Source organism: Kogia breviceps, chromosome 16 (assembly GCF_026419965.1).
Source record: "Kogia breviceps isolate mKogBre1 chromosome 16, mKogBre1 haplotype 1, whole genome shotgun sequence".
Taxonomy (NCBI): domain Eukaryota; kingdom Metazoa; phylum Chordata; class Mammalia; order Artiodactyla; family Physeteridae; genus Kogia; species Kogia breviceps.
This window is the reverse complement of record NC_081325.1, coordinates 18831689-18844486: the sequence shown is the minus strand read 5'-3', so window position 1 is coordinate 18844486 and position 12798 is coordinate 18831689. Positions and strand designations below refer to the sequence as shown.

The window sequence follows — 12798 nt, the reverse complement described above, 5'->3', positions numbered from 1 at the left end:
ACCTAGCCAAGTATTTCCCAGCTGCAGGATCCACATTTGACCTAATTTGTGACTCATAATTTTCTGGATTCCTGTTCTGTGTAAAGCATATGAAAATGTTTTGGGGATTTGCAACAGCTCATGTAAGCTTAATTAATATGAGCCAGCAACCTTCACCTCTCACCCTATTTATATAAGAGGTGCTTGTTACACCTGTTAATGTTTTGTTAGACAAAACAAAAATACATTTGATGTTTACATCTACATATGAACATGGAACATGATTTTCACCATAAGCATATCACTGAGTTTGGTTTTCACTTTATGCAATACAGTAAGTCCCCTACATACGAACCTTCAAGTTGCGAACTTTCAAAGATGCAAACGTGCAGTCACACGTCTAATCACATTCGTGTGTCTGGAGTACATTGTCACGTGCGTGCATCCTCTACAAGTGGTTGTGCTTTTGCGTACTCTGCAGTACTGTATACAGTAGTAACTTTATTTCAAGCACAGGACCCGAACGTAGAACAGTACACGAAGGCTGCAGCAGATGTTCAGAATGCAGTCCAGTGCTGCCGTGTCATCTATGACAAGAAAAAAAGAGCTACTACCCGGACATCATGGGATCATTTTGTCAAGAGGGTAGATAGAATTGAATCCAGCAAGGAACCAGAACGCATGCCATCAGCGTCAGGCGTGAGTGACACTGCAGCTTGCCCACTGTCTCCTATTGCTGACGAGCCCTCAGCTCTGCCATCTCCCACCTCCTCCCCCTCCTCCAGCCAGTAACTCTTCTTGCCTGTTCACTCCATGCCAGTTCCTGTGTGCCAGTTGTACTGTACCTTTCAAGGTACTGTACTGTAGGATTTAAAATGTTTTCTTTTTTGTGCTTGTTTTTAATGTATTATTTGTGTGAAGAGTATCATAAACCTATGACAGTACAGTACTATAGAGCCAATTGTGTTAGTTGGGTACCTAGGCTAACTTTGTTAGACTTACGAACAAATTGGACTTACAAATGTGCTCTCAGAATGGAACTCATTCATATGTAGGGGACTTACTGTATTAAATGTCAACAGTAAAAAATCAGTGTAAAGTAATCTTGATCTTTCTCTTTTAGCCACCGGAAAGAATGGCATTGGATAGGAAGGAAAAGGATGGCAGACACACAGGTTTGCTATAAGTTTTGTTTGTTAACGAATATGACTTAACAGTACTTAGTGCCATTTCAGAGTTGGTATCCCACTTTATTATTTAGAATTTCAGAGTTGGTATCCCACTTTATTATTCTAGATTTGTAGTAAGGAATTATAAGAATAGAAATCTTTTATCATAATTATTCACTCCATCATAACCCCAACAGATCAAAATAACTTAGGTTGGGATGGTCCAACTGCTGTTCAGTATTAAGAAAGGATACAGCTCTTGATATAGAAGCCAGGGTTGCCTGAGTTCAGAATCCAATGACATGCCACCCCTCACACTTTAACCCCCCCCCCCCCCACACACACACACACAAGAAGCTGAAGCCAGTAATTGTAACTTTCTGTTAAGGAAACAGACGTTCCATAGTAACAGTCAACTGTGACAGAAAAAAACGAGGGAGGCTGTTATCTCAAAGATTTGAAGCTAAATTTTAGGAAATTATCTTTATTCATATAATTATTCTAAGCAGAGAAGTTTTTATTTTCACTTTTTATAACATTTCATTCATTGTTTCAGCTTGGAAAAAATGTATGACAAAATTACAATTAATAGAAAAGATAAAGGGTGCTGTATGTATTATCTAATAATGCTCATCCACCATTAGGCAAAGTCTGAAGAAGTGACCATAAAATGATGTATGATAGCTGTCCTGAGACACACAATTTCCTTCTGAAATGTTTTTTTTATTCTTAGATGCAATTGTGAAAGTTCCTTTACTTAAGAAATGTAAAGAAGCGGGTCTTCTTAATGCTTTATTTGAAGAAATATTAGACAAACTTCATTTGATTCAGGAAAGACTCATGGATGAGACCACTTCAGAATCAGGTATTGAAATAAAATTTCTACATATAGAGACTTCTCACAGACCTACATGTTAAACAAAACAAACACCACCACCCCACCCCACCCCGCCGCAAAAGTACACATTTTCTTTCTGTGCTGTTTCTTTTTTCCTTTCCTTTATCTCATTCTTGAGAACTTGTTTGGAGGTTCTAGCAGGGGAGCGCCGCTACTCGTATACCCTTGACCCAAGAACGGTCCTCCTCTATCGGGGAAGGTCATCCTCTTCAACCGAGCGCGCAGCTTCGGGAGGGACGCACGTGGAGCAGTGAGGGAGGAAGGGGACACCCGCCTAGCCAGCCAGATCAGCCGAATCAACCCTGCTGATCACTGGGGTGACAGATGTCGCAGCCAGATCGCCCTCACGTCCTTTATCTCATTCTTTAATACAATTTATTGTTCCAGGTCTCTTGTTTTTTTATAAATCAACAGGAGGTAGGTAATTCACAAAATCATTACTTTAGTAAAAAATACCCTGATTCCCTGAAAGTTTTAACGTCTTTTCCAGAGGTTCATAAGTGAGAGTGACCATCCAGAGACCGGGCAAGTTCAGAACCAGGTTAAGTCACATACCTGCACTCCCCCCACTCCCCGCAGCTGAGCACACTTGCTGCTAAGATCTGAGGATGACATTCATTATGCTAGTTTTGATTTGACTCTAATTCTGTTCCTTAAACAAGCAAGTGCCTTTTTTTATACTGTAAAGTATAGAAGAAAGAAGTAATTTTAATGTTTTGGATGATGTTTGGTTTAGTTAAACAAACAGTTAACTGCAGGTATACAGATATTCTGAGATTTTGAGGTTTTTAAAAAATTGCCATGGAGTAATATTATAATTTATAAAGCCTAACTAAAGTAGCTTCTAAGTTTCCACAATAAAAGCATTCCTATTTCTAAATAAAACCAAAAGCTTTTATGTAACATTAAAAATTGGATGCATTTCTCTGAAAGATTTGCCCTTAACCCTTGATAGTCTAATGGCATCCTCTCAACAAATGGATATTGTATAGCATGAAGGTTATTTAGTCGCTGCTTTCAAATCCTAAAAATTATACAGAAGTGCCTTTTCTGCTATAAATGTATACAAAATTTTAAAGATTTAGAGACCAGCTTTATGTGTGATAATTACTAGAATTCTATCCTGAACTAGAAGAGGAAGCAAAGGCATAAAAGCATCAATTCCTGCTCACAAGACCCTAGATCCTTTTCATTTGGGGGCACAGCATTGTGTACTATGCACTTTCAGAAGAGGCTAGAAATAGTACATTGTGTATAAAACTACTGAATAACCTGAAATAATTTTCTTAAACATCAGCCTTTCAGAAAGAGCTCTTCGGGATGCTGAAGGTCCATCTGTACATGCAGGCATACGGCCACTGAGCCTTCTCATAACCTGTGTTAGGGACTGAAAAACTTTATTATAAATACAGTCAACACATAACATGGGTTTGTACTGTATGGGTCCACTTACACCTGAATTTTTTTCCATAAATACTACACAGTAAAATACTATACAATCCATGGATACAGAACCACAGATAGAGAGGAACCACATGTTTGGGAGGCTGACTGTAAAGTTAGTTATGCTTGGATTTGTGACTGCATGGGGGTCAGCACCCCTAACCCCACATTGTTCAAGGGTCAACTGTATAGCTGTATTAGAAGGAAAACCTTGACAGTCTCTATTTTAGGCAACAATGTAAAATATATGATTATTTGAAAGGGATTTTTTTTCTACAGGACAAAACCAAAAAGTGTAGCTAAGAGCAAACAGACATTTCCCAAAGCTCATTCATTACATTCTTTTGTTCGTTTACTCTTGTCTCTAGACCAAGCACATCTCGAACTTGAAAATGCCCCTCAGAACCACTGGGGGTGGGGGGGTGGGGGTTGTTAAAACAGGTGGCTGGGCCCCCCATCCCTGGAGGTTCTGATCCAGATGTAAAGGTGCTAAGAATCTGCATTTCTAACGAGCTCCCTGGTGAGGCTGCTGCCACTCCAGTCCACAGGGGGTGCCTGCTCTGTATGCTTTTCCTTTTTGAGGGTTGTTCTGGGAGGTGCTTCTGCCTATGTAAGTTATTTAAATTAAAACTGAAAATGTTTTTCTTCCTCCAGACTATGAAGAAATTGGCACTTCACTTTTTGACTGCAGATTGTTTGAAGACACATTTGTAAATTTTCAAGCAGGTATGTGAGTTATAACTGAGCAGCCAAGTTTATAAACATTTATCATATATATTAAAATAATACTATTCTGGTGATAAAAATCCTATTTTAGAAGAATGTTCACCCTTGCATTAAATGAAAAAGCCCATTACAAAACAATATGAGCCCTCACACACACAAGAAAAAATATATATACACAGGGTCACACATGCACACAGAAAAACTGCACATAAATGGAAACAGTAGTTACCTGTAGGTGACTGGATTGTAGTAATTTCTTTTGTCTTAGTGCTCATTGTATTTTCCACATTTTATACATAACACACAACGCTTTTATAATCAGAAAAAGAACTCGTCTAAAAAAGTGGAAACAAAAAACGTATTGCAAAATGGAAGTATTTGGGCACCACCATGTTTGGAAATCAGCAGGAACTGGTGAGGCTGTGATAAACCACGCTGCACGGTCTCCCTCTCACCTGGTATGATGTGTATACATTTCAGTTCTTTCAACATTAATCTTCAAATCTAATGGGAGAGGGAGGGTTGTGATTGATTGACTCCAAAGTTCATCATCAAAAAAAAAAAAAATAGCCAAGAAACTTTTGAAAAAGAAAACCTAGTAGAAACAGAGAGTTAACGTTTCCATAAAACATCAAACAAACAGTGGTCCTTTCACCACTATTTCAGATGCCTTCAAAACAGGCTAAGTTTCCACATTGATGAGTCTGACCTGACTTCTCCATCAAGGCTGCCACACCCAGCTGGGCAGGCTGTGCACCGCACATCCCGGTGGGAGTGGAGGGCACAGGCTGACACAGAGTTTAAGGCAGATGGCCCCCCCCTTAAGTTGTACACAAACAGTGCCCTAAACTCTGTTCTTTTCCAGAGATGTATTTGTCTTTCCAGCAAATGTATTAAGAAAATAGATTTTCCCTGTGGAGAAAATATTAGTTCATATTCCTGTCTCAGTATACACAAGCCTTTCTCATTTTTGTTTTCATATTACACATTTCTATTTGAATTTTGTATTAATTTATAATCAGCAGAAAAATAGTCAACAATAGTGTGGGTTTTTTTTACCAGTCTCTTGAGAATGTCTGCACACGTCTTATGGGAATATCCTTTTTTTTTTTTTTAAAGAGACCTTTAAATTGTTTTTCTAAAAAGCTTTATTTTGTAGGTGACTTTCATGTATGTTTATATTTTTCTTTCATATAAAAGTAACATGTTTGGAACATGTCACTACCTAGGTTAAGTTAGTGTAGTATTTGGGGGGTGTGAGCTCCCAGAGGTGACACTATTTGGAATCGCATGAGAACCAACTTAAAAGACTTAACTTCTCACACCCCCAACTGATAAAGACTCTTTTGCTTAATTCAGCCTTTTCAGTGTTGCAGAAAGTTAACTGCAGGTATACAGATATTCTGAGATTTTGAGGTTTTTAAAAAATTGCCACGGAGTAATATTATAATTTATAAAGCCTAACTAAAGTAGCTTCTAAGTTTCCACAATAAAAGCATTCCTATTTCTAAATAAAACCAAAAGCTTTTATGTAACATTAAAAATTGGATGCATTTCTCTGAAAGATTTGCCCTTAACCCTTGATAAGTCTAATGGCATCCTCTCAACAAATGGATATTGTATAGCATGAAGGTTATTTAGTCGCTGCTTTCAAATCCTCAAAATTATACAGAAGTGCCTTTTCTGCTATAAATGTATACAAAATTTTAAAGATTTACAGACCGGCTTTATGTGTGATAATCACTAGAATTCTATCCTGAACTAGAAGAGAAAGCAAAGGCATAAAAGCATCAATTCCTGCTTACAAGACCCTAGATCCTTTTCATTTGGGGCACAGCATTGTGTACTATGCACTTTCAGAAGAGGCTAGAAATAGTACATTGTGTATAAAACTACTGAATAACCTGAAATAATTTTCTTATTATAGCAGTAGAGAATAAAATTCATCAATCTGAAGAAAGGCAGCAGCAGCTGAAGGAAGAGATTGAGCTACTTCAGGACTTAAAACAAACCTTGTGCTCTCAGCTGCAGTCAAGTTCTACTTCGGATTCTTCTCTGTCTTCTTAAGAATGACCATCTCCTAAGCCAGGAATCAAGCGCAGTTGCAAACAGGCTGAAAGCTGGAGACGGGCCTGTGAAAGCCCCACATCTTTAGCACTAGGGCCCTCATGTCTCTCTGGTCCTCAAACTTTGATCCTCACCAGCCCTTAACTGTTCCTGCTGATTTGGCATCTTTTGCCTTTTTACTGCCTCCTCTTCCTCATTATCATCTCACTTCTACCCCTCCCCCCCAGTAAAATATTTCTGATTCTACTTGAGTAAATTGGGCCATGCCTCCCATCACTCTAAAAATCCTTTGGTGGATTTTTAGATCCCGCCTCCCCCACCCCCACTGCAGTGAGCTAAGTGGATTCCAGGTGCTCCTGCCCCCAGGGCCTTTGCACATCCTGCTGTGAAGTCTTCACTGCTCCTCCTGCTGATGTCCAAATACCTATTCCATCTGAGAGTACTTTCTCTTCATATCCCTTTCTTGGTGTAAGCCACTCTATCATACATCAAACCACTGGAGTATAAGCAGTCTGAGGGCAGAAACTCACTATTCCTGTGTCTTCCTCCCTATCGCATTCCCAGCAGCTAGCGTGCTCAATAAATGTTGTAAAAATATATAAACTGTTTTTATCTTTTGAGACTAGTTCCAGCCCATTAGGCTTCTTTGATATAATAAATCTGAATGTTATACCTGTACCAAACATACATACCTGTGTGTTTTTTAAATTTCTCTTCAGCCACAGCACATGGGCATAACATCATCTTCAAAATAAACATTTAAAACTGGATGGTCTCTTTGAAGGTTTTTCTCAACCTAACAATATACAATTAAGATTTGTATGCCCTCCTACCATGTCTGATCTCCGAAAACTTCACATTTCTACTTTTCTACCACACTACTTGATCCACAGTGCTACATTTCAACATGAGTTTGATCTGAGTCTCCAACATGGTATCTGGCACATAATATGCTCAATAGCTGCTGAAGAATATGATATAAGTGAAAGAACATGTCCATTCCTGTTGTAATGGCAACCCCAGCCCAAGTCATTAATAACTGAGGGGCAAAATCTCACTGGTTTGCAAATTTGGCGACACATCAGAATCACCTGAGGCACTTAAAAAACTACGGAAGCCAAAAAGATTTTAGAAGATGGCAGAGTAGATAGACTCTGAGCTCACCTCATCTCACAGGCACACCAAAATGACAACTATTTATAGAACAACTATGGATCAAAAAGACCAAAGCAAACAGAAAAGATCATCTACAACTAAAGATACCAAGAAAACCACAACCAGACGGGGGGTAGGGTGGGGGTGCAGAAACACAACACAATCGAGACCCACACCACTGGGTGGGCGACCCACAAATGGGGGGATAATCACAACCGCAGAGGTTTTCCACAGAGAACAATGGGTCCGAGCCCCACATTTGGATCCCCAAACCCAAGGGTCTTGTGCCAGAAAGACAAGCCCCATTAACATTTGGCTTTGAAGGCCAGTGGAGCTTACCTTTGGGAGTCCCAGAGGGCAGGGGGAAATAGAGACTCCACTCTTAAAAGGTGCACCCAAAAACTCATGGTCCAGGACCCAGGGTAGAAGAAGTAATTTGAAAGGAGCCTGGGACAGACCTACCTGCTGATCATGGCGAGTCTCCCAGAGAAGCAGGAGGCAACTGGAGCTCACCCTGGGGACAAAGACACTGGCAGCGACCATTTCTGGGAGCACGTTCCACCACAGAGACACTGGTGCCTGCAAGCTCCATTCTGGAATCCTCCCTCTAGCTTATGAGTCTCAGGATCCAGCTGTGCCCCTGCTCACTAGCCTATAGGTACCAGTACCGGGATACTTCAGGCAGAACAACTGGGGTGGAGCGTACACACCCCATTAAGACCTCCTGAGCCCACAGCCGTCCCTGGACACAGCCCTGCCCACCAGAGGGCCCAGGACCCAACTCTACATACCAGTGCACAGGCAACAGACCCAGACACCCTGGGACCCAGCTCTGTCCACCAGTGGGCAGGCATCAGCCCTAGAATCCCCTGGGCCCCAGCCCCACCCACCAGCAAGTCTGCTCTAGCCTTAGGACCAGCCTCACCCCAACAGGACAATCTCAGTCCTGCAGCCAGCCCATGTCAGGCCGCAGCTCACCCACCAGCAGGCCAGCACCAGTCCTGGGACCACCTGAGCCAAGCCCAGCCCACCAGGAGGTAACCACAAGTTTCAAGACACCCCAGGCCCTGCAGCCAGCTGTGTCAGGAAATGACCCCACCTGCCAGCTGTCTGACACCAGCTCTGGAAACCCTAGGCCCTACAGTGAGACCCCAGGACCTGGCTTCACCCACCAGTGGGTGGGAACCAGCCCTAGATCTCATGGACCTGACTCCTGGCTCCAGTGAGCCAGCATGAGCCCCAGGGCCAGCCTCCCGGGGTTCCATAGCTGGCCACTTCATGATCCACTCTGCCAACCAGTGGCTGGCTCCTCCATACAAGGCAGGGCCTGGCAACCAATCAGACCAGAGGCCAGCCACACCCACCAGGCTGCCCACAGGTGTCAGCCCACCATAGCAGAAGGACCCAGGCAGCCCACATGGAGGCTGCCCCTATAGCATATAGCTCTGGTGGCGAGAGGGGAGTGCATTGCTGGGACACGTAAGACATCTCCTACAAAGGGCCACTTTTCCAAAGTCAGGAATCATAACCAACCTACCTGATACATAGAAATAAATACAGTAAGTTAGGCAAAATGAGGGGACAGAGGAATATGTTCCAAACGAAAGAACAAGATAAAACCCCAGAAGAAGAAATAAGTGAAGTGGAGACAGAGTTCAAGGTAATGATCATAAAGTTGATCAAAGAATTCAGAATAAAAATGAATAAACAGAGCAAGAAGTTAGAAGTTTTCTAAAAAGTTAGAAAACATAAAGAACAACCAAACAGATTAAGAATACAATAACCAAAATGAAAAATACACTAGAAGGAATCAAAAGTAGACTAAATGACACAGATGAACAGATCAGTGAGCTGGAAGACAGAGTAGTGGAAATCACTGATGCTGAACAGAAAAGAAGAAAAAAGGACCTCTGAGGCAACAACAAGCAAACTAACATTCACATTACAGGGATCCCAGAAAGAGAAGAGAGAGAGAGAGAGAGAGAGCAAGGGCCTGAGAACATATTTGAAGACACAGTAGCTAAAGACTTCCCTAACCTGGAAAAGGAAACCGTCACCCAAATCCAGGAAGCACAGAGTCCCAAATAGGATCAACCCAAAGAGGACCACACCAAGACATATTATAATTAAAATGGCAAAAATTAAAGATAAAGAGAGAATATTAAAAGCAACAAGTTATCAATACTTAAGAAACTCCATTAAGGATATCAGCTGACTTCTCAGCAGAAACTCTACAGACCAGAAGGGAGTGGTACAATATATTTAAAGTGATGACAGGGAAAAACCTACAACCAAGAATACTTTACTTGACAAGGCTCTTGTTCAGATTTGATGGAGATCAAAAGTTTTACAGACAAGCAAAAGCTAAAAAAGTTCAGTGCCACCAAACCAGCTTTACAAGAAATGTTAAAGGAAATTTTTTTAGTGAAAAAGAAAAGGCCACAACTAGAAACATGGAAATTATGAAAAGAAAAAGCTCATTGGTAAAGGCAAACATACAGTAAAGATAGGAAATCATCCATGAACAAAGCTAGCAGGAAGGTTAAAAGACAAAAGTAGTCAAATTGTCCATATCCACAATAAGCAGTTAAGGGAGACACAAAATAAATAGATTTAAAATATTATGCCAAAAACAGTAATCATGAGGGGAGGGGAGTACAAATGTAGGGCTGTTAAAATGCATTTGAAATTAAGACATTAGCAACTTAAAATAATCACATATAGATAGATAGATAGATAGATAGATAGCTATACAAAAACCTCATAGTAACTGCAAACCAAAAATGTATAGATACACAGACAAAAAAGAGAAAGGAATCCAAACATAACACTAAAGACAGTCATCAAATCACAAGGAAAAAGAACAAAGAAGAAGAAAACAAAAAAGAACTACAAAAACAACCCCAAAACAATTAACAAATGGCAGTAACTACATACATATCAATAATTACTTTAAATGTAAATGGACTAAATGCTCCAATCAAGACACAGACTGGCTGAATGGATACAAAAACAAGACCTGTACACATGCTTCCTACTAAGCGAGACTCATTTCAGATCTAAAGACACATGTAGACTGAAAGTGAAGGGATGGAAAAGGGCATTCCATGCAAATAGAAATCAAAAGAAAGCTGGGGTAGCAATACTGTACCAGACAAAATAGACTGGGGTGGGAGAGGGAGGATGGATGGGAGGCTCAGGAGGGAGGAGATATGGGGACATGTGTACGCATATGGCTGATTCGCTTTGTTGTGCAATAGAAACTAACACAGTATTGTGAAGCAATTATACTCCAATAAAGATCTATTAAAAAAAAACTGTCAAGAAGAACATTACATAATGATCAAGGGATCAATCCAAGACGATGTAACAATTGTAAATATATATGCACGCAACAGAGGACCACCTAAATACATAAAGCAAATATGAACAGACATAAAGGGAGAATCTGACAGTAACACAATAATAGTAGAGGACTTCAACACCTCAATTACATCGATGGACAGACCATCCAGATGGAAAATCAATAAGGAAACACTGGCCTTAAATGACACATTAACCACTGACAAAACAGAAAGACAACCTACTTAATGGTAGAAAATATTTGCAAATGATATGACTGATAAAGGGTTAATATCCAAAATATATAAACAGCTCATATAACTCAACATCAAAAATACAAATGAGATTTAAAAATGGGCAGAAGACCCAAATGGACATTTCTCCAAAGAGGACATATGAATAGATGGCCAACAGGCACACAGAAAGATGCTCAACACTGCTAACACCAGGGAAATGCAAATCAAAACTACAATGAGATATCACCTTACACCTGGCAGAATGGCCATCATCAAAAAGACCACAAAGAGGGGAGCTTCCTGGTAGTCTAGTGATTAGGATTCACTGCCTTCACTGCCGTGGCCCGGATTCAATCCCTGGTTGGGGAACTGAGATCCCACAACTTGCATAAAGCGGAAAAAAAAAAAAAAAAAAAAAAGACCATAAATACCACCAAATGTTGGCAAAGATGTGGAGAAAAAGGAACCCTTGTACCCTAATGGTAGGAATGTAAATTGGTGCAGTCACTGTGGAAAACAGTATGGAGGTTCCTCAAAAAACTAAAAATAGAACTATCATATGATCCAGCAATCCCACTCCTGGGTATATATCCAAAGAAAATGAAAACACTAATTCAAAAAATTATGTGCAACCCAATGTTCATAGCAGCATTATTTTAAAAAAACATGATATGGAAGCAACCATGTGTCCATCAACAGATGAATGGATAAAGATGATGTGGGGTGTTGTGTATGTGTGTGTACTAGTCAGTCATCAAAAGGAATGAAATTCTGACATTTGCAGCAACATGGATGGACCTGGAGAGTATTATACTTAGTGAAATAAGTCAGAGAGAGAAAGACAAATACTGTATGTTATCACTTATATATGGAATTTAAAAATAAACTATTGAGTATAACAAAAAAGAAACAGGCTCACAGATACAGAGAACAAACTAGTGGTTACAAGTGGGGTATGGGAAGGGGGGAGGGGCAAGATGGGGGTAGGGAATTAAGAGGTACAAACTACTATGTATAAAATAAACTATAAGGATATACTGTACTGCACAGGGAATACAGCCAATATTTTATAATAACTATAAATGGAGTATAATCTATAAAAATTTTGAATCACTATGTTGTATGTCTAAAACTAAGATAATATTGTAAATCAACTATACCTCAATTTTTTTAAAAAAAGAAAAAAACCCAGACTCCATCCCAGACCCACTGAATACAGATTTCCCCTGGTCTAGACGATGCTGTAACTTCAGCTTCCCTCCCTGATGTTACAGCCTATAATAGCAAAGCTTATGACTAACAGTTCTGATGTCATGATGTTTAATTCTTAAAAAAACCCCTCTGACCACCACTTTACTTTCAAATTTCACCATTCACGGTGGTAACTCAGCACAAGGGAGCAACAAGTGTTTGTCATCAAGTGGCAAATAACGGGCAAATTAAAACAGACCTGGATTTTTACTTTAGCAGTGCCACTGCTGAAAAAAATTATTTAATATGAGACTAATTCTGCCTACTTTATAGTACAAATTGTGGACACTAACAAAGAAAATGCATGTGAAGCACAGGGCACAAAATGCCTGGCATTGTGGGAAATAAATGTTCTCATCCACCCCACGTACACAAACACATGCCCTCCCCTTGCCAACATTTCCGCCTGAGGGGCCCTGGTTTTATTTTCCCCATTCTAACCAAACAAACTTGCTTATGGTAAAGTTCTGGAAGGCTCATTATTCCCCACCTCTAAGCCTTTGCTTGGGCCACTTACCGTTGTTTTGGAAAT

General features: G+C 40.2%; 1 protein-coding gene across 16 annotated transcripts in view; it reads left to right on the top strand.

The window, feature by feature from the left end:
• Positions 1-6965, top strand: part of SETDB2 (SET domain bifurcated histone lysine methyltransferase 2) — an 85070-nt gene extending 78105 nt beyond the window's left edge. For 6 of the 16 annotated variants that reach the window (XR_010837141.1, XR_010837144.1, XM_067016313.1 and 3 more), the window contains 5 exons: positions 496-678; positions 1103-1154; positions 1882-2013; positions 4144-4215; positions 6143-6965. Coding sequence is in view for 6 of the 16 variants with exons in the window: in XM_067016313.1 (XP_066872414.1) it covers positions 496-678; positions 1103-1154; positions 1882-2013; positions 4144-4215; positions 6143-6282 (579 nt within the window). In the remaining 10 variants the exon portion in view is untranslated. Of the gene's footprint in view, positions 1-490; positions 679-1102; positions 1155-1881; positions 2464-4143; positions 4216-6142 lie in introns of those variants that run through there. The other 10 variants (XR_010837142.1, XR_010837147.1, XR_010837145.1 and 7 more) reach the window with 4 other exon arrangements.
• Positions 6966-12798: the final 5833 nt, after the last annotated feature.